Source organism: Salarias fasciatus, chromosome 11 (genome assembly GCF_902148845.1).
Source record: "Salarias fasciatus chromosome 11, fSalaFa1.1, whole genome shotgun sequence".
NCBI classification, from domain to species: Eukaryota; Metazoa; Chordata; class Actinopteri; order Blenniiformes; family Blenniidae; genus Salarias; species Salarias fasciatus.
In genome coordinates, this window is record NC_043755.1 from 4,151,492 (window position 1) to 4,174,244 (window position 22,753).

At 44.0% G+C, this 22,753-nt stretch overlaps 1 protein-coding gene across 1 annotated transcript; it reads left to right on the forward strand.

The window, feature by feature from the left end:
• The first annotated feature begins 249 nt into the window (after positions 1-249).
• Positions 250-1,719, forward strand: LOC115396894 (female protein-like). Its single transcript, XM_030102971.1, has 4 exons — positions 250-304; positions 873-975; positions 1,064-1,361; positions 1,501-1,719. Exons 1-4 carry the CDS (start codon positions 250-252, stop codon positions 1,717-1,719), a joined length of 675 nt encoding a protein of 224 aa, XP_029958831.1.
• The last annotated feature ends 21,034 nt before the right edge of the window (positions 1,720-22,753 follow it).

Genomic DNA, 22,753 nt, shown 5'->3' on the forward strand with positions numbered 1-22,753 from the left:
AGGAAGTAAATGGTTTGGTGGTCACTCAGTTTGGAGAGGAGCGACTGTGACTATATAAGACCCACCAACCTGTCAGTGCTGATCACTCAGGTCTGGCGTAGATTTCAAGGTAAGATGAAAACATCCATCAGATTATTGTAGACGGTGATTTTGTTTTCTGTTTTTTGACTGTGTGCATTTGGAGCAAACAAACATTGTGAAATTTGCCTCAGAAAATCTAACTTATCGTGATTTTTCTTCTCCTCACAGATGAAGCTGCTCATTGTTCTGGCCATGCTGGCAGCGAGAGCTGCAAGTGTTCAAGGTATGGATGTGTCTGATTTAACGCAGTGAAAATCAGGATTATTTTTTAAAACGTTAGTAGGCAAATACACATTGTTGTTGTTGTTTTTTTTAAAGTCTAATTTTTAGTGATGACATTTTAAAATGCTCTGTGTAAAGCAATATTCAAAGCAAAGATTAATCAGGTTTAATTATAATACAGAATAATATATAGAATGTTACTATTACTTTTCGCATTCCTCGGTTTATTTTTCTTCATACAGGTGAAGTGGCTTCAAAAATTTGACATATTTCCAAATTTTGTGATGTTAACCTGTGTTTGTTACATGTGAAAAAAAAAATAAAATTTATAACAGAAATGATTTGTTCCCTTTATTTTCAAGCAAATGTGATTTAAAAGTTTGATACATATTTAAACGTACATATTTAAGCAATATTTAACTAAAGTCACAGCAGTATTTTGCTTGTTTTTTTATTATGACTTTAATTGTAATTTTTTTTTTTGTTCCCCTGACAGAGTGACTTATCACATGCTGTTACCAATGATAATAATTAAATTATTTTAATGAACACTTTTGATTATTGTTCAGATCTCTCTGGGAAAACGTTCACGTTCCCGGTGCATAACGACCAAGCTCGTGTCAGGCTGATAACAACCAAACAACAATTGAAAGCTGTGACTCTCTGCCACAGGTAGTAATTTAACGTCAAACCTGATGAACACACACTTCCTCTCTGACTGTCACCGACCTCATAACAAGCCAGTGTGTCGTATCTGCAGATCGTTCACTGACATCAGAAGAGACCACAGCCTCTTCTCGATGTCCACCTCTGGGTTCCCCAACTCTTTCCTCATATTTTGGGATGAAACCCATAAGGAGATGGCGGCTTACATCATGGGAAAGAGGTCAGACTTCAGGGGACTGGACTACAAACCCAACATGTGGCACTCCATCTGCACCACCTGGGACTCAGCGACCGGACTGGTGCAGCTGTGGTTTAATGGAAGGCCGACAATTCGCCTATATGCCCCCACCTCATCAGCTATAACTGGAACCCCGATGATCATTCTTGGACAGGTATGGTTGTATTGCTTAATGTCACGATCAATTATCCATCACTGGTTTCTGAATTTGGATTGGTTATTTCTAAGGTGTAAAAGTTTAAAGGTGAATGCAGACAAGTTTTTTTCCTCTGTCGCTCTACGTTCCCCCACAGGAGCAGGATTCTCACGGTGGAGGATTCGACAGCGATCAGGCTTTTGTCGGGATGATGTCGGACGTCCACATGTGGGACTACGTCCTCTCTTCCTGTGAGATTAAGAGCTACGTCGACGAGCTGAGTTTCACTCCGGGGAACGTGCTGAACTGGAAGGCGCTGAAGTTCCATATCACAGACAAAGTGCTGGTGGAACCAAAATCTGTCGTGTGTCAATGAAACTGTGACACACGTGTCAGTGTCTGGGAAAGCCGTGCTGTGTTTCAGTTGTTTTGGGGTTCCACTGAGGAGAAATTGTTAATGTCGGCAAATTATATTAATTTCCAGCTAATTCGAGGATGTACTTTTGACTTTTCTTTCCCTAGCCCATAATAATTTTGAAAATCTTTGTGCATTTTACTCTATTTGGTAAAAATTTGACTCTATGATAATGAGAAATTGTTTGCTCCAGAACTGCATAATGTAGTCTTTCGTAACACTACAACCATTTTTGTTCCTCATTATATTGATATTGTAACACACTTTGAGTTGTGTTTTTAATATGACAAGTACATTATAAGGATTGATATTTGATGTAAGCAAAAATCAGCTGTTAAGCAAATGTATTAAAATGTTGATTAAAATCTGGAAGCACAGCAGACAAGGGTTTTGCTTTGTTCTTTTATGCAAGCGACCTTTCACCATCAACTTTTTTTTTTTACAAATAATTCCATGAAGATATTTCACTGTTCATAAGAGGAAGACTTCTTTGTCACAGAGCATGACGCCAAAACAGGAAGCCGTTTTCTACATGTTAACCTTCAAATGTTTATACAACAGTATTATCGAGGTTGTTGTTGCCCCTCTGACAATATGATCAGAAGGCAGCAGTGTAGACGATCGTCTCAACGTGCTGTGGTGGAGGAATAGAGAAGACACTAACATTGAGCTGGTTTAACTCCACATAGGAAGGTTTATTCTTTGACAGGAATCAGGTATCACATAAATCAAGGCCATCATCTTCAGTCCCAGTTCTTTTACATTGACCATAACATCCTTTGTTGACAGTATGAATTCGTCACATCAACTTAACATGTCTCAAGACGAATTGCTTTAACAATATAACTAAGATCATTAACTTGTTTCTCTTATTCTTAACTACGTCTTACAAGCTATACACACACCAATTCACACATTTTACTCACAAATTATTGATTCTTTTGATTATTGTTTGGTATGTGTGTTTATTAGGAAGCCCTTCTTTTTTAACAACTCCTTTCCCTTTCCTCCCTTTCAGAAGCTGAGCGCGGCGTTGGTGGTACAGGTGTCCCTGGGTGGCGGTGTCTCCTTCCTGTGTGACGTGTGTGCACCCCATGGTTTGAGTGTGTTCACCTTTATTTTGGCGTGTGAAAGAGTCCGCGTGTGTCTGGGGTGATCCCTTTAAGACCCTCTTCTCCCCTCCTACACTGTGCCCCAACGATAAGCCTCAGCCTCTGATTGGGCTCCCCTCTCTGTCCCCCCATTTTAGGGTGCGAGTGAGATTGAAACTATTTAATAAAAAGTTTTTTTGTTTTTTTTTTTAACGGAACCACGTCTCCTGCTTCCTTCAGTTTTGGACCTGGGTGCCGTAAGGGGCACCCTCATAAAATACACATTTTGCTGGGTGCGACTCCCAGGGTGGCGTTGTCTGGCCCCTTGGTTTATAGCTTAAACTAACAACCAACTCTATACACCAATACAAAATCTCCCTACCTGTTGCCACACTATGCATATTGCATATATTATGCAATTCTATTCCCCCGAGAAAGGCAGCTAACCAGCTTTTTCATTAGCTGTTGATGAAATCACAGGTAAAAGGGATACAGTGCAGTTATCTCTGAACTGCAAACATCTTCTTTGGAGCAGGTGGCAACCAACAACTTAAGATGCACAGCGCCACCTACTGTGTCTCTTGGTGAATGTACTTCAGTTTACATCCTAATCACCATATCACTTCAGAGATCTGTAAAACCACAACAGCATGTATTTTGCGACACCGGGCTGTCGTGCAGGAGTGACGTGAGCGGACCATGAGGAAATATTGGTGAAACTAATGAGTTTTTGGGCGATTAAAGGCGTTTTGGGAGCCGGCGCCACACGGATACGGATGTCTGCAGCTCGACTTTGAATCTAAATTTCTCCCGAACCACTTATCGGATCAGAAAACCCTTCTGGGTGAGTAAATTGTTCTACTTCGTTCTATAAACAACGTGAAAACTGTTTAAACTGAACTTATCCTTTAAACTTGCTTGTTACCTGGATGCCAATGTAATTAAGCGAAGGAGTGAGGGGATACTTTGAATGGGAAACTATGTAGGGGAAGATTACGTGTAGCTGTATTCAAAGGAAACAACTAACTTTTACCCAAATTGATCTTATAACCTGATATAAAACCAAAAACTTTCAATGTGGTTGGTACAGCAGGGATCGATATTGATAAATCAGAAATGTATAAAAGAAGATCATCCGCGTAAAGCCAACTTTGTTCTAAACCGTATCGGAATATCCCAGAGATGCGGGGATTAGAACGAAGTGACATTGCGAGCGGCTCCATTACTATGGCAAAGAGCAAAGGGCTCAAGGGACAACCTTGTCTTGTCATTGTCTTGACTTGCAAATGTTTGTGTCAGTCCCCGTGCGTGATTTATTACATGGCAGAAATAGTTACTTCTGCATTTATTGACTTTTTCCCCTGTAAACCTAAAATGTGAAACTTAAATGTTACACTCACTTTAACACAATGATAAAAAAAAAATAGAGGCTGGAAGTCTAGAGGCTGTTTTCACACAGAAAAGAACCAAGATTGTAAGAAAGGGCAGTGCGGAATATCTTTGTGGCCATGTTACGGCCGTTGCCGTATTGTCCCTCCATCGCCCCCGAATGTGTGTGTGTGTCTGTGTCTGAGTGTGGTTTCCCAGGTTTGCTGCTGCTGCAGGAAACAATCATCCCTTCAATGCCTGCACCTGGGGAGAATTACCAGAGAGCAGCTCGTCAGCCAATAGTGCAAATGCACCCGAGGAGTTAAAAGCTGCTGGCGGGACACTGACCAGCAGCAAGTTGTAATCAGCCATGCTCATGTGCCTCCTGGAGTTTGTTGTCAATGATGGTTAGATAGATAGATAGATAGTGAGGCACTCGATTCTGTTTGTGGCTCTCAGTTCTGGGTTTTGGTTTCAGGAATTTTTTGTTGCATTACCTCTTCTTTTAGTTACCTTTTGTGTTTGTGGTTTGATAGCTCTACTTTGGTCTCTTTTGTTACTGTTTAATCTTACTGTTAATAAATAACTTAAATTTTCCACATAACATCTGTGACTTTTTACCGCTTCTTACCGCTTTTTTCCCCTCTCCTAAACGAGCTGATTGTAATGGGCCATTTTTGCAATGTTTCATGAACTATGAAAAAAAAAAAAGAACTTTTTCATTGGGACTTTAAATCGGTTGATAATCCTGTCATGAGACTATGACCTTGGAAACCTGCAGAAGACAAACGGATTCACCTGAAGGAGTATATCCTCCTGAAATACGTCTGCTGGAGGTTTTTAGTGCACTATGAAAGTGTGTGTCCCGCCACTCCACCATTTTCCCTGTTTAGGCTCAAGGCTGCTGAGGAAAAGTGGATGTTTATGGAGTGGAAAAAAAAAAACAGTTTGGCATGATCTCCACATCCTGTTCATTAGCCAAGATTAGCCAAGTTTGACTGATGAGAGCAGGTTCGTGCTCCAGTGGAGATGGAACAGAGCTGCATGGGCCTGACAGCTATTTTCAGTTCCTGATTGGAAGTAATCCATTGAAAATCTAAAGTTAATTTTTCCTGTTCTTGTTTTCACATGAGCAGACACATTCATTTACCTCACAACCTCTCACGTTCATACTTATGGGTAATAAACACATTTTTGGCCTGTGGGAGGAAACCAGAGCCTTCAGAGAGAATACGTGCACACGCAGGCACATTTATCCAGAGCGATCATTATTCTTGATTTGCTTCTATTTTGACTCCAGTGATGGACTGCTGAGCTTTTATAGAAGACAGACATATAATTGACAGCCACTGAATCCATACATTATACTCATTGATATGCACTCTGGAGGGGCTGAGAGGAGGCTTCCATTCAGCAGATTGGAAGGATAATCATCAATCAATCAATCAATTTATTTTTGTATAGCCCAGTATCACAACAACAGTTGCCTCAGAGGGCTTCAAGATGTTACATTGGTCGGTAAAAATAAAAACAGTGAATAAGCATAATGGTAATATGTCAATATTTACAGTAACGATACAAAACGAAGCAACCACCGCCTTCGACCCTCACATCCGGCAAGAAAAAACTCCAAAAACCCAGTGGGAAAAGAAGAAATCTTGGGGAGAACCACAGTATGGAGGGATCCCTCTCCCAGGGACGGACAGCTTTGGCAACAGCTAGCAGGAGACAATAAGAAGTAAAGCCTAGGACAATGTTGAGGACAGTCCGTTGGACGGTCCAGCACAAGAACCACGGATCCCAGCAGTAGAACCGAAGCCAGTCCACGGGCAGGACCGACAGGAGTGTCCTCCCTGTCCGGACGGAGCTTGTTCGTAAGCCCTCGTAATAGTGGAGTCAGCAACTGAAACTGGAGAAGACTCCCCCTCGAAGGGGGGGACAACAGGTGAAAAGCAATGAACGGACTAAAGGGAATAACATTCAGACATTAGAGGATAGGGCTCAGTGCACCGTACTTCCCACAGCATTCTAGCTCCTAGGGCAGCTTTGTGGATAGTTTAGTATTTAAACTAGTATTTAGTTAGTATAGTTTAGTTTAGTTTAATTTAGTTTGGTTTAGTTTAATTTTGTTTAGTGTAGTTTGGTTTGGTTTAGTTTAGTTTGGTTTAGTTTAGTTTGGTTTGGTTTGGTTTGGTTTGGTTTAGTTTAGTTTAGTTTGGTTAGGTTTACTATAGTTTAGTTTGGTTTACTGTACTGGAACAGTATAATTACTCTCTTCATGTTGCGCAGCGGTCTTCAGTTCACGCTTTGTGTGATTGTGTGGTAAACCTCTTGAGTTGCTCCAGTTATTGAGCATTGATTAGACCAGGAAATGTCTCTGTTCTCTCTAGTCCTTTAAAAAGTATTTACATCTTGTTGCATGTGTAAGCACAAACAAATGAGCTGTATTTGGTTTTCCTTCTCTTTTTCAGTCGAAGCTGGGCAACGAGACGCGCACACACATAATTGTATGGCTGGAACAAGCTTCTTAACCCCAGAACCTACAAATGGTACACTCCACCAGGATACATAAATGGTAATGGTAAATGGTCTACACTTGTATTGCGCTTTTACACTGCATTGACAGAACCCAAAGCGCTTTACACTGCATTAACACATTCACCCATTCACACACCAGTGGAGGCGGCTGCCATGCAAGGCACTCAGTCCACCCACTGGGGGCAATTTTAGGGTTCAGTGTCTTGCCCAAGGACACTTCGACATGCAGACAGGGGGAGACAGGAATCGAACTAACAACCTCCTGATTGCAAGACGACTGCTCTCCCCACTGAACCACAGCTGCCCCCATGCTCACATGCTCAGCCTGATCGTGCTGACGGTCGTCCTGGTGGTCAAGCCGTTGCTCCTCCTGCCATGTGTGGACTGCACCCTCACCCGGATTCGACAGGGGTGGGAGCGAAGAAATCACTGCTAATATATATATACCTTGTATGTCCATGCTGTTGCCCTTTTTTCCTTTTTCTATTTTATAAATTTCTATTTTGGGATTATAATTTACAATTTCATTTAGCAGACACTTTGCATAGGCGAACTATGCAGTCGCCTAGGGTGCAGCGTTCAGGGGGGTGCGCTGTGACTGTACACATGGGCCCACTGACGCTCCGTGTACCACGTTAGCACCGCACTGATCCGCTCCACTCGGGCTCGTCTAGGGCGCCTGACAAGCCCGGACCGGATCTAAACATACAACACTGCTGTGGGCAAGGTACACCCTGGACAGGTCGGCAGTCTGTCGTATGGCTAACACAGAGGAACATACAACCATTCACAGCCAGGGACAGTTTAGGACATGTGGTCGGCAATTAGCGGCCCGCGGGCCAAATGTGGCCCGCCGAACCGTCCAATCTAGCCTGCGAGAGGCTCCAACACGAGCCCCACGCCCCGGCCTGTGATTCAAGTGCCCAAAAAAAAAAGTGGCCGGACGCCAAATCAAATTGCCGACCCCTGATTTAGGGTGACCAATCAACCTGGCATGCATGTTTTTGGACCGTGGGAGGAAGCTGGAGTACCCAGAGGGAACCCATGCACACACGGGGAGAACATGCAAACTCCACACAGAAAGGCCCCGAGCCCCGGCCAGTGCTTGAACACAGGACCTTCTTGCTGTAAGGCAAGAGCGCTAATCACTGCGCCACCGTGCAGCAGTTATGTCGTCGTCATTTCAATGATGTTCCTTTATTTCTTTTTCTTGAAATAAAACACAAGGAATTCCATTATAACATTTTTACATTACATTATTGCATTCCATTGCAACTTAATCGCTCTTCAGTTTGTCAACTTCTGCTGCTTCAGGACAAATAAATGTTCCTTTCAGCGGCTTTCAGTCTAATTCCGAACAGATGTTTGTGTTCAAATAAAGACAAAATAAACAGCCATCAGAATTAAACCACTAATTTGAATTATTGATACCGGACAAACTCTAAAGCAGTTCAGTAACAAGCAGTTCAGTAACAAGTAACTTCTGATGTTTTCGTTATAAAAAGGGGCCTGAGGAGGCAATATCTTTTCATCTTCTCCACTGTATTGAACACTCCGTTCCTTTAACAGGCCTTCAGATTAAATGAAAGCATTTCCTTCAGTCTACTCACAAAATGTACCAATTCCTGACTTTGATTTAGCGACACATCTCCGTGATATTATTTTTCGCACACAATTAATCCAAAAAAATAAAATTAAAAAAAAAACAAAAAACCTTTATTCTAAAACATTGGCAGTAAAATAAAATCCGAATGACCTCAACAGACCTGCTACCAGAGGCCAGTGTGCCAGATGCTATCATCAGTAGCCCCATAGGAGAGCTTTGCGTCGCTTTAGTGATACACACTCCAGTCAGCTCCCCATAAGCCAAAACTGTTCATCCTCCACCGAGGTGAGCAATAGCACCCTGAGGGTCAAAACAGGAACATCCTCACATCAAACCCACAACATGCTGCTCGGGGCTCAGAGACTGAGAGCGGGTTTGATGTCAGACATGCCATGCCTTCAGATTTCCAGCATTTAATGAGTGTTGGTCTTTTTTTCTGTTTGTGATCCTCATTTTTTCACCTCACATATTGCATAAAATGGTTGTTAAATTTTTCACTCAGAGTAACAGAATAACATTCAGAGAAATTTCTGTCATTGTTGGGTTGAGATCATAATCTGTGAGAAGACTCTGGATTATAGCCGCACTGCTGTGATCACAACACATCATGTATAAACTGTTAATTCTACCATTTGCATAGGAAACAATGTTTTCCACAGGTAACAGGTAAATGAGGCTGTGAAGAGAAATGAGATTCATGAAAACAGATGTTAAGGAGCACAAGCTCCGACCATATTACTGTTACCAGAGGTCCATAGCACCCACATGCAGAATCTCTCTGCTGGCCTGCAATTAAAGCTGCAGCTCAGACTGAACAAATACCATGTTTCCAGATATAGCTTTGATTTCATAAAACAGAGTCTGCAGATGAATCGAGCCCAGAATAAAATCTGTGTGGCGTGCATCATAATGACCTTAGTGTCACCACAGAATCAGTCCAAGGTCGTCCTGGGCCACATCCTGTTTATACTGTTGTAATATGTTGAGATCTTGGAAAGGCTAGACAGCAACCAACTAAGGATGTGATGAACTGACCTCCAAAATGGAATGAAAGTTTTTCGTTTTCACTTAAAAATGTGGCGTAAACCAGGAATCTGTCGCAAATCTTTATTTCTGAGAATGCTGTGAATAATTGACATCATACTTTTTTTTTAATCAATGTAACAACAATAACAAATTGTATTTGAAAACTGAACAGATATTTCATACTGAAAGCCTCCAAGCACGAAAAGAGTGTTTTTTTCCCCTACAGATCTACAGAAGACCTGCTCTCAAGATCTCCAAACTTTGTCAAAATAACCTCCATCATAGGTGGCGTCAGGGTGGGGCTTTTTGGGCTAAAGCCCCACCAAGAATTGTATTAACCCTACCATAAGCCAACCAAGAAAAAAATAAAAGTTTTAAAATCCAACAGCGCCACTGTGGCGCATTCAGACAGGCATCTGCGATGACAGCTGAGCTGTCACTCATCGGGGTCCTAGGATAAATGGGGTCCTGCTACGTAGTACATCTCTCATGTGAGTGCACTTTAGCTAACCTGCTTGTAATTTTTATTGGCGGCTCATAGTCACTCGTGATTAAGTTAACGGTAGTAAGCTGGTCAAAACATGGGCAGATTTGTTTTTAAACGTCGCCGGACGGTCCATCTTGTTGATGAACAGTTCGTCCTGCTTCTCACGGTTTTCAAGGAGCTTTTTGGGGTCACAAAATTCATGTCTGACCAGCTCCAATCTCCCGCTCTTGAGCTTTCATCCACAATAGACTTATCAGAGTCAGTCATCGCGACATTATCAGACAAATGTGCAGAAGAGTCATGGAGTAAGATTCGTGACAGAGCAACGGACCTGTGCACCTGTGGTTTTTGCCTCCAGTAACAAAAACCGGAGGATTGTACTTCTGTGAAAATCAGCCTAGTGAGTTTAATATTGTATATTATTTTCCTGACTGCTGCGTGTGGTTTGCCTCCTCGATGCGTTCTTGCTGCCTGCATTCTTAATTTGTTGGAGCTGTGTTTAGGTTCTTGGCTGTTCTATGGAATAGAGTATATGGTTTTATAGGTCAACTAGAAAATGTGTGGTGTTGAATCGGGTGATGTGTGTGTGTTAAAGTTGACGTTATGAACCCTCTGATTGCTATTGCATGATCTCATCACCTCTTATCTATGCTGTATCCTCACTCCGAACCACCTGTTGTACTATTAACGCAAAGCGTCTCTCTGTACCTATTTCTAGCTATGGTTTGAGGGTGTTGTTTTATTAAATAACGTTGGGGTTTACGGTTGGTAATTGGGAATAAATTACTAAAGTATTGATTACTGGAAGTAATTGATTACTTTAAGTAATTTAGTTACTTATTAATTTGAGCAAATTTTGATTTACCAATTAATAATTGCAGGTCATTCACAGTGGATCACCAATAACAATCAATTACGGCGTAATAAACTGTTTAAAGTGAAGCACCAAGTAATTTAACCCAACATCAATGATTATTAATCAGAATAAACGGTTATTTATTTGTTAATAATGTTAAATAATCAGCTATTTGGGAATGGAGTAGACCACAGAGTGATTTAACCATCAAATTATTAATTAACAAAGTGTTATTAATTAATCAATAATGCCACAAATTATCAATTACTGGAAATGGGTGAATTACAGAAAATGAGCTGAGAGAAGTTGTAAATTATGTATTAAATCAACCTATGGTTTTTTTAATTAATAATTTCGGGGCACCACCACAATTACCAGTTTTCAATCTCAAAGATGGAAAGATAATTTAAGCTGGATGTTAATCTTTGAATAAACAACCGTTAAATTATCAGAGAAGGTGTGAGATCCAGCACAGGCTGATACAACCATGAACTTAGTCACAAGACCACCAAAAACACAAGAATGAATCGTTCGGTTCAGTTAATGAGCGTTTATTAACAATGTCTATTACTAATTAACACATCTAAGTAACACAAACAGAACATATTCAACTTGCAAGCAGTGTCTGTGTGTGTGCGTGCACGCGCACGCATCTGGAGAGGCAGAAGGATGAGGTGTTAACCTGTTCAGAGGGTGGCCCGATGGCGCCGGCTGTGTGGTCCCTCTTCCTGGAGGAAGAGGAGGGGTGTGTGAGTGTGGGTGTGTGTGTGTGGCGGAGCGGCCACCCGAAGCGACAGGAGGAGTCGATCCTGAGTCACGCTTCAGTTCGTTCATTAATAAATGCACAAACATGATTATCACCACGATCTATGCTATCTGTCCAGCAGGGCCAGCGCGGGCTTCTCAGGCGCCCTGGACAAGCCCGACACGAGCGCCCCGTGGTAGTGTCGCGCAGAGTCACACCGAAAGTTGTCGAGTGGGGGGGGGGGGGGGGGGGGGGGGGGGGGGGGGGGGGGGAATGGATGGATGGATGGCGGCGGCATGTCCGGATGCCCAGCCTAATCACCGGCCCTGCTGCCCAGGCACAAACCTCTGTGTGATTTAAGCTGTGGCTCTCAGCCGCTATGAGGTGAGTTCGGTGAGGGAGATCAAAGCCGTCGCTCTGATCATCGAATTCTACTTCATCCAGTAGAATTCTGGCTCTTTGGAGGAGTCCACGTAGAGGAAGGGGTCCCGGTTCCTCCGTCCAGGTCCTCAGTTGGTTCTTGATCGGCTGCAGGAGGAGGAGAACAGAGGAGAGCGAAGCCATGGCTCTGCAGGAGGAGAGGAGCTGTAGCGGTGTGGTCCAGCTGGTGTCTTCGGTCCGCTCCAGGGGAGTCCCTGCCGTCCTGCTCCGCTGGGGAAAAGGGTTCACCGGTGAAGGAAAGATGGATCTGTAGCGTCTTGTCCAGCAAGACGCTTTGAGGCCGTTTAGTCCGTTTGAGGGCGCAGTTGGTCCACGTCCTCTCAGATAGATGTTCGGCTGAAAAACTGAAGATGGCGCCTCTGGTGACGTCTATTTGACTGGCGGGCGGAGCTCCCGCCCCGGGGATCTGCTTGGCCAATCAGACGGTGATCTGGGTCCTCCCTCCTCTGCTCTGGGGAGGAGCCTCACGAGCGCCCTCGTGAGGTGGGCGGTGGTATTGCACCCTTATCTGGTTTTCTCCTCGTGCAGAGGTGAGGAACAGACGCCATAGTTCTTTTGTTCTCGAGGGAGATCAGGCTGGCACATGGTGGGTTTGAGATGGGCAGCCATTTTAGATTTGTGGGACTGCCAAATGGTGCTGGTCTCCTGCTGGGGGAGGAAGTTCCTCTCCTTTGTTCTAGAGAGCTTCAAAGTCTGCTGCGTCTTCACCACAGCAGGGGTCATGTCTCCTTCATGAAGGGGGACAGTATTCGCAGGCAACATGACTCCGGGTCATGCCTTAGCTAGACCTTTCCATCAATGCGTCCCCAACAATAATAATTTACATATAAGTTCTGGCATTTTTTGGAACCCTGCCCAATATGGGTGAGCCCCACCTTAGTTGAACCAAAAAAAAAAAAACTCTGGCGCCGCCACTGCTCCGAAACAGCTGTTGTACTATTTACGCAAAGCGTCTCTCTGTACCTATTTCTAGCAATGGTATGAGGGTGTTGTTTCATCAAATAATCATTTGCATATAAGTTCTGGCATTTTTTGGAGCCCTGCCACAATATGGGTCAGCCCCACCTTAGTTGAACAAAAAAAAAATACTTTGGTGCCGCCACTGACCTCCATGCTCGTTCCTTCAAAAACTAAATACAAGTGTACAGAGAAGAGCTGACGCACCTATGAAAACAACAGATGCTAGCACCAAATAATAATAATTTATTTTTTGCTAATTCACTTTACAACTTGTAGTGACAAGAATAAGCTATTGACAAATTATTTTTAAAAGCACTCTTACATCAAAGAGTGACTAGGTTTAGGCAGTTTCCTCTCAGTCGGAGAAAATGGTTAGGTAAAGGCAGTTCATGAGAAAGTGTTAAAAGAGCAACAATCAAATTTGTGGCTGTAAAACCTGGTGAAGGATGCAAGTTATGTAACAAGGCCAAGGTATGAACATCTGGCAGCAACCGTGTGATAAAGGCACAAATGACATTCCTGAGACAAATAATGTCCGAAACAATGACTGGACGTGCGGTATGAATGGCACATGCCTGAGATCACTAATGAGAAATCATATAATTCTGCAAGGGTGGAGTCAATCAGTCACTCTGCTGGGAAGAACGGTGCACTTCAAAGCAAAACAAACACGAATCACAATGGCATGATGCAGATAGCCAGTGTTGTGCTGGTTACTGAAAAACAGTAATTAGTTATAGTTACTAGTTACTGCAATTCAAAATCAACTCAGTTACTCAGTTATTAAAGGTGCATTAAGGAGTTTGCACGTTTTATGCGAAACAGCGCCCCCTGCAGGCCTTGGTCGTAATGCAGCTTAGTGAAAAACTCGTGCCTGTGGCGCGTGCACGGAAGAGGGGAACTCCTTCCTCGCTCGTTTAGAAGCGCTCAAGTAAAATTTAAGTTTCTTTTACCTGGTGGAGTCTGTGCTGGAGCTGTGGCAGTGCTAGAAGCCAGTCTTTTCTTACTTTCTGGAAGATCCTGCTCAGTTGTTGCTCACTAAGCATCTGGCGGAGTAATGGCGGACAAAACGAAACTTAAAGAGCCGAGCACGCATTACGTCATTCCTTTCAAATTCTCCCCAAAAAAATGCTGGTGCCGCACCGGCACTGCAACTTTCAAGTGGCAATTTAGCGTTGTTAGTGGTACTTGTAATGAATATGTCAGGGCACATTGTACACATCATTAAAAATGTGTAACATATTTATGGTGGAAAATAAGTATTTTTAAGGTTGTAAAACTCCTTAATGCACCTTTAAAAACAAAAAGTAAAGTGTTACTATGAAAAGTAACTATTTAATAACAAAAAAGTTCAAAACTGTCAACATTGCAAGCTCTGTACTACTTGACATGCATTTTCATCACTGAACTGAACTCTGCTGAGCAATAGCATCTATATTTATACAAACACAAACACCAAGATGTTTCAAAGTGCATATTTATTTCTGGCCAGAACAAACCGAAAAACTGGAAAAAAAAAAAAAAATGACTGTGCCTGTCTGAAAACTTGCTCCCCTACAGTTCAGTTGACTTCTGCAGCCAGGTCAGTGTAAGCTATCATCATCGTCCTCAAAGGAAAAGAAAGATTTCTCTTTGTCCTTGGTGGAACCCGAGTCTGGTGGAGTTTCTTGAGCCAAGCTGGCTGATTGTTGCTCAGGGCCAGGTGTGATCTTGTGACACTCTGCTATCAGCATTCCCTTGATCATATCTTTCTTTTACTGCTCTTTCACCCACTGCAGCTTGAACTTGGGAAGAGTGGCGGCCGCAAGCATTGCATCTTTGCTTTCCAAAACGCATGCAAACCGCACTTTGATGGCCTGTAAACAAACACACACACACACACACACACACACACACACACACACACACAAAGAGATAATGAGGGATAAGTGAGATTTATGGAAATGTTAACAAAATAAATTGAAGTTAATCATTTAAAATAAAACTATTTAGCTAAGAAAACATTGCTGACCTGTTTATTTCTGTTGCACTCTGTAGTACAGTTTATCAATTTATCAATATGTTCAATACTTCAAAATTTGAGTCCCTTAAATAAAATGCAAAGAAAATAACTATTTGCACATTTTTTCATACATACAGTTTTAATGTCAGTGCTTCTCTCTCACCTAACAATATTGACTATGATGTGTTCTCTATAGTTAAAATAATGAGTGGTGTCTGATTAAATGCAGTGTCTCTGTGCAGTAAGGGAAAACTAAATGAAAAAGTGTATGATGACTCTTACCTCAACTACAGCTTCAGGAAGGCCAGTTGCCACAGTCAAACTGTCTTTCACCTCCAAAGTCTTTGACATCAATTGTCTCCAGAGCGGGCAGGAGGGTGCCATAGTGACAGCTGTCCTCTCTTTGCAGGAGAGCATCTGTGCTGCTAGCTTTAGCAACAAGTTTCGTCACCGCATACTGCGTGCCTAGATGCTTTAACAGATTAGAGTTGCTGTTTGCGGCCGCAGAGAGGGGCTTACTTCCGAGACATAAGTTGCATTTAACATAAACATTTCTTTCCTTCTGCTCAACGAAGGAGAAGTAGTGAGTGTACTTCCACGAGAAGAAACTTGCCTTGGGTTCTGTCATGTTCTTCAAACACGACCCCACAATGCAGCGCACGCGCCTCATGGCTCTTCCCCCAAGACCCCCAACACAGGAAGTAAACACAGACGCTCAGCTGAGATAGTAAAATAACGTAAAATAAACTAATAAAAAAATCATTTAGTAACTATAACTGAGTTACTGAATTTTAAAAATAATGCGTTTGATTGTTAGTTACTGCAAAAGTTACTTTTTTGGTAGTAACTAATAATGCGTTAGTCCCAACACTGCAGATAGCAAAATTCTTTTGGCCCATACCTGACATGTTCATACGGCCCACATACCGCATGGAATGATGGCACTTGGGAGGTTCGCTCCTGTTTGCTAAAAGTGGGTCACAACCAAGCCTTCACAATGCCAGGAGTCAACCAAAAACAGGCCAAATAAACCAGCACTCAACTGAATGTGGGCCACTGTACGCTTTTATTCTGGCCCAAGTATGATATGGAATGATGGCACAAGGGTGGTCCACAGTTTTTTTCCAGAAGTGGGCCACAACAAAACCAACACAGTGCCAAATGTCAGCCAAGAAGAGTCCAAATAAACCAGCACTCACCCAAATTTGGGCCACTATTCACTTTTATTCTGACCCGCCTACCACATGGAATGACATGAGTGGTCGCTTTGTTTTGCCGAATAAAAGCACAGAAACAAAAACAGCTTTTAATAAACATTCTATACATTATAAGAAAACAAATAAATGTTGTACTGTGCGGTCATGAGCTGGTACTGTAAACAAATCTTACTGGGTCGGGTCTGGTCTGGTCTGGGAGGACGCCGATCCAGACGTCTTGCAGCACGATGACGGTCAGCTGCAGGAGTCCCGGTCAGCCGCAGGACGGTACTGGCGAACTGCTGAACGGTACCAGTCAGCTGCAGGACGGTACCGGTGAGCTTAACGAGGCTGATGAGCTGCAGCGATGCTCCGGTGAACTGCGACCCAACAACTCTATAAAACAGAATCAACACAAATGATTGGGTTTCAAAGTTTGGATCATTTCTAGCTTCATATTCTCAGCAGGCTAACAGCTCGGTGCTTTATGAATGAAACTTACCAGGATACGGAGTCATGCAGAAGCTGCTTCACCTCCTGTTGGATCCAGACCGGGTCTGCCCCGCCCCGCCAAGTTTCTCCTGAACTTCTGCTGTAGACCAAAGCACCAGGAAGCCCTGGTCTCCTCCTCAGACCACCGTTTATTCTTAAAATCCATTTCTTGGCTAAATTAAACTAAATTAAATGCTGCTCCGCCGTAGCTTTCTGATAAAAAAAAATGGCGAGTGCGTGTTTTGCCGGAGGAGACGTAACCCCGCCCCCTAGGGCCTGACATAGTCGATCCGTGGCCGGGGCCTGACCTGGGCCTGAGCTAGCCCAGCTGCGAAGCAGAGCCTGAAAAGCCCGACTTTTTGGGAGCCAGAGCCAGGGCTGCGGTTGGTGCAAACACAAGGAACCGGTTCAAAGTTGGGACTAGGCCCGATTTGGCCTTGAAACCAGTTTGGTCGAAAAGGGGTAACAGAGTCACTTTTCAAAGTTAGCATCCATTATGGTGTGTTTACTTTGGCTCTCTGGCACATGCATATACCGGCATGACCGGCACGACCGGCACGTACACACAACGCGGTCACAAAATTTGGGCTGCGTGCAGACATACGCGGATGAAAGCACGTGGACCCCAGCTGACAGGAATTCATGATGGGACAGGTGTCAGCACCCGGTCTGGCATAGCTTGGATATGTCAGTCAATCACAACAGTCTGGATGACTCACACCACACCACACCACATGTCTGTCTCTCTCTCTCTCTCTCTCTCTCTCTCTCTCTCTCTCTCTCTCTCTCTCTCTCTCTCTCATGAGGTTAATCAAACGAGACAGGTCTGTCTGCAGGCTGCAAGAGAGAGGTGTGTCGAAAAGTAGGCGTGTCGCAAAGCTTCGCAACACGCCTAGTTCGCAACACGCCTCTCACCGGCAGTCACAGAGAAACACACGAGATAATAGGTGCGTTCACGATGGCAAAGCCAGAGGTAGACGGAACTAGATGAAGTAGACGGCGCAGCCGTGGGGCGGACTTATAAGTCTGCCTCCAACTCGGACAACCCTATGGTTCTCCATGTTTGTGTTTCTCATGACTCCCACCGTGGGGGTGTTTATTTATACAAATGAAGCGTGTTATCATTGATGACGAGTGGGCTCGGGTCCAATCCCCTGCCTGTATGAAACAGAGAGGTGGGCCAGGTAGCCACGGTGAGTTGCTCTGGAGCAGCTCACAGCGGCTACCTCTATGACCGATCTCGTTTGGGTCTCACGAGTTTTCGATGCCCTACTTAGGTCCTCCGTATCAGTGACGCCGGGCCAAATCTGGGCGGGGCGGCTCAAAAGTCTTAAGTCTGCCTCTGGTTTTCTCATGTCGAACGCACCTATTGTGAGGTGGGGCTATGGATAGGTCGAATAATGGAAAAGTTTGACCTGATTGAAGTTTACTGTTAACAAAAGGATCTGACCGGGTGTGAGCACACTTGCTGTTGTGGAAATTCTATTAATAAATGCACCAACGATGAGTTCCTTATTGGTTCCTTTATTTCCAGTTGCAACAGGAGAGAAGTCACCACTGCTCAGTCAGTGTGAGTTCTAAAGTTCTGTGATACAGACTGATATTTATACCCCGCCCTGAACCCCTGTGGCCAGGGGCAGACATGTTAATGTCATTAACATGTCTAAGAGGCTGCCCTGAGATAGGAAGGGACACATATTTAACATATGAAGTGACAAAGGAACAAACTCCAACCACCCAACCTACTTCAACCCCCTGTGGCTGCCGATGCATCAGAGAAGAACAGCATACAGACCACAGATACCATTTGGAGATTACACCTGGTCAGGGGGAGACACATCTGCTTAAAATGCAACAGGACAAACAGGAGAGAACCCCCATTTGGGTTTCTTGGTGTCAGGAGTCCAGGGGGCCGTCTGCTAAGGAGTCTACTTAAAGTTGATAACCATCACTTGCATCAAATACATAAAATTTCCATTACACTTGCCAAGGAGGACACAACACATGACGTTGCTGTAAGAGTTCATATTAAAACCAGTTCAGCCCACTAATAAAATTCAGTCAGTTAAAAGTTCAATAAAACAAATGGGGCTATATACTGTATATATATATATATATATATATATATATATATATATATATATATATATATATATATATATATATATATATATATATATTAGGGCTGTCAAATGATTAAAAGTTTAATCCGATTAATCACAGCTTACAAATTAATCATGATTAATCACAAATAATCACAATTTCCAACTATGTCTGAAATATACCCTTTTTTCCTGTATTGTATTAACTAAAAAAACAACAGGACATGATTATATATATATTTAAAGCTCGTGTCCGGAGTTTCCGTTCGTTTCCAACTTATGTATCATTTTTCAGCAGAGCTTAAATGTGTCAGTCTGGTTCGATACTACAATATAATATTAGCATAAAGCAATATAAAAATGTATTTATGAGCCCCGCCTTCGTCTCATAGACCCCCATGTTATCCGAAAAAGCGCAGGTCAGCATCAGCCAGTAGATTTCGAGCTTCCGCCTTGTCACGCTGTCAATCAAAGTGTGCACGCAGCCAGAGAGCACGCGCACTCGCCCAGGCAGAGGTGAGTTAGCTATGCAGTAGCCGCCGCGCTTATCTCGGATATATCCATTGTCTGCTGAACATCCACCGTAAACAGCTAAACATGTAGGACGCTGTAGGACTCAGAGGCACTCATTTTCACCCGACGGATGCACAATTAAAGGGGCGTGGCTTGGTCGCTCATGAAAGCAGAGGGAGGGCGGAACCTCGAGACGTTGGATTGAAAAAAAACCTTTCTCTTTCAAAACTCCTGACACGAGCTTTAATCCGTGATGTGTTTTTTATTTAAAGGTATAATGGATGATTTTCTCGAAAAAGTCGAAGCCAAACATCTGTTACTCGCTTTTGGAAAACGCACATGCGCCAGACCATCCTACCTGCTCTGCTGCTCCTACGAGCAAGCTTGACGGCGTGACGCAAGATTTCTTCAGTGTGTTTGACATGTCGGAGTACCAGTGGTGGGCTGTCAGGGCCTGCAAAGCCTTCTCTGCTGGCCTAAAAGGTATCTGAATTACAGACTGATGTAAATTATATTTTGTCCGTAAATAATTAATAAATGATTCCAAACGGTATGTTCCAGTTCCTTTCATAGTTTTCCCGTGGTTGTGCTACTTCCAGACATGTTTTTTTCATATCAAATCATTTAACCAATCAGATTTCAGGCATCATCTGTTGCTAGGGTCAAAGAAATCTGCCTGAGGCCTTCACTGTCCGTTCTGATAGCCCAGTAAAGTAAAATGAAGCGTCAAACAGACAGTTGCTTCAACCAATCAGAATTCGAGTTGGTGACTCAGCGCCTTCTAGCTAGCGTACACTAACAACAGCATATCCAGGCCTTCTGATTTACATTCACCAAGAGATACAGTAGGGGGCGGTATGCACCTAAGTTGTTGGTCGCCTACCTCAATTATTCCAAAGAAGAAGAAGAAGACCTAAAGAGAATTAAAACTTATGCCAGAAATACCACAGGGCAAGCTGGACTTTCAGCCCTGACTTTATGGAACTGAAACGCACGGATAATCTATATGACATAGCAATTTAACTCTTTTTGAGGAAGGAAATGAGGATGGATTTTGTTTACAAATAATCGGGATTTTGGTGAGTAAAATGTTCCTCTTTTCCTAAATAATATTGCTGTTTTAATAAGTTATTGACGCTTATTGTATGTGCACAGATGTAGTAGGAGACGTGCACTTCAGCAAAGGCATTTATTCTGGCTGCACAAGTATCTATCTGCTGTGCAACAACTCTTTATATGCATATCTGCATCATAAGATTTTTTTTATAGACCAAAATAGTTATTGAAAGGTAGATTGGTTCAGGCGGATCTGTTCTGAAGGCCTTAGTGTGAAATGCATGGTCCGCCACTGCGGAGTACCAATAGTTGACACTCGCATCACGCCATTCATTAGCTAAAACATCGTCCATTATACCTTTAAGGCTCCAAATAACATAAATATTCAAAAAACTAAAACATGCACACCATAACATAATGTCTGTGTGTGTGCAGTGCTCCCTCTGCAGTCCCTCTAAAGTTGTCTTTTGGCAGGAGTTACATCTTCAGGTCTGTAGAAAATGTAGTACCACAAGAAAAGTAAAACTAAGAAATACCACACTTTTTTCTTACACACTTAAACAGGGAATTCTTAGCCAGTGTTTCTTTTAGTGTGGAAAACAGAAAACCGCTTAAACTTTTTTTAATCAAACAAGTACAATCCATCGGGCCAGCCTGCTTATCTCCATCCATATTGCTTTCTTCTTCTGTTTTGATAAATGAGTTGACCAGGCCTCCTTTGCCTCCTGTCTGCCTTCTCAGATATCTATGGTCTCAGAGGTGAGGCTTCTTCTTCTTCTTCTGTGCTTAACGGCAGCTTGCATTCGATGTGGGTGCACTACCGCCACCCGCTGGTAGAGGTGAGGCTTCTCATGATGCCCATTCCTTAAACTAAATTAAAAATTTTAATGAGATTGATTACATAAATTAATTAACGCCAGTAACACGTTATTTTTGGCAGCCCTAATTCTATATATATATATATATCTTCTGTATCTTCTGGTCTTCTGTACTGCTCCTGGGATCCGGTCTGGGTATCCCTCGGTCACGTGTGCCAGGTCTCCCTCCGAAGGTGGTGTCTTCCTCTGCTCCGATGCGTGGGGGTATGACGTCACACACCTGTCTGCTCGCCTCGCTCCCTCCGGGCTGGGTCTGCACGCTGGAACCCTACGTGGAACAGAGCTGCAGCAGTGACTTCATCTAACACGCCCACGCTCTCAGCGCAGCTCGTCCGACCAGTGCTACTGAACCTTCAAGGTACTCATGGACCAGGCAGCTCCCCTGCCTCTGCGTGTACGTTGCGCTGTAGCACTGGCGGCCCCAGCGTGGTCCTGATCCGATGTGTGCGTGCCGTCCTCCCTTGGAGCTTCCATCCGCTGCAGAGTCCCTGGGGCACACCTCGCGCCTGCTGGCGTCTCCTCCTTATATCTTTCTAATCAGCGCACCTGTGTGCGCTGATTAAGCAGGGCGCTCAGGGATTGGAGGGATTGTGGGGATGTGTCAAGTGAAGTGGCCAGTCCATTCAAAAACACAAATGAATAAAAATGCACTGCAAAATAAATACTAAATAAAAGCACAGCAACATCACAGCACACACACACACACACACACACACACACACACACACACACACACACACACACACACACACACACACACACACAAAACTATCTAAAAGGCCACATCATGGATCCTGGATCACAATATGTGATTTGAATCTTCAATGGCGCCCCGTGTCCACACTGTAAGTTTTCTGTCTGCAGCTGGGTGTAGGGGTGCAACGGTTTCAGATTTTGGTGTATGATTATAGTTTGAGAAAGGCTGCCGGTCTCCAGAGTACCTGCTATAGAGGACTCCGTGAGGCTGTGCCTGTCACCTACATCCTCTGCCTGGCCCGGCGCGAAACCCATGCTGCCGTCAGAGAGGGACAGGTGCATGGCGGGTTTCTTGGATCATGCTTATAGCAGCAATCAGAGCTTCAAGCTAGCTAATAACATGACCTTCCTCCTGGGCTCCATCGACAAGATCTGCCACGAGAGGTCCGAGCTGTCTCCTGAGGACATCGAGGAGATCCAGAACATGGCCGAGGTCCTGATGTGCATTGTCGCTTCACCGCCATCGACGGGGGCCGCGTCATGGCCAGTGCCCAGCTTGCCATGAGGTACCTGTGGCTTGGTCTCTCCTCTCTCTCGGAGCGGGACCAGTGGGGAGTCCTGGGGCTCCCCCTGTCCACCTCCTCTCTCTTTGGCACCGACATACAGATCATCATCGAGCGCCTGGAGGTGGCGGCTCGAGGCTCCCAGCAGCTTGCCCCGCATCTGCAGCCCCATCGTGCGCCCGGCCCGCAGCGACGGCCGGCAGAGGAACAGAGGCCAGCCCCCTGGAGTTCCCCGGCACCCGGTCAGACCCACCCATCTACCCACTGACCCTCCTCCAAGGGGCGCTGACCAACCGAGACGGTCCCACGCTCCCAAGCAGCGGAGCGCCCCGTCCGCTCGTCCTACCTCTGCTGTTAAAAATGTAAATAAAGGCCGGCA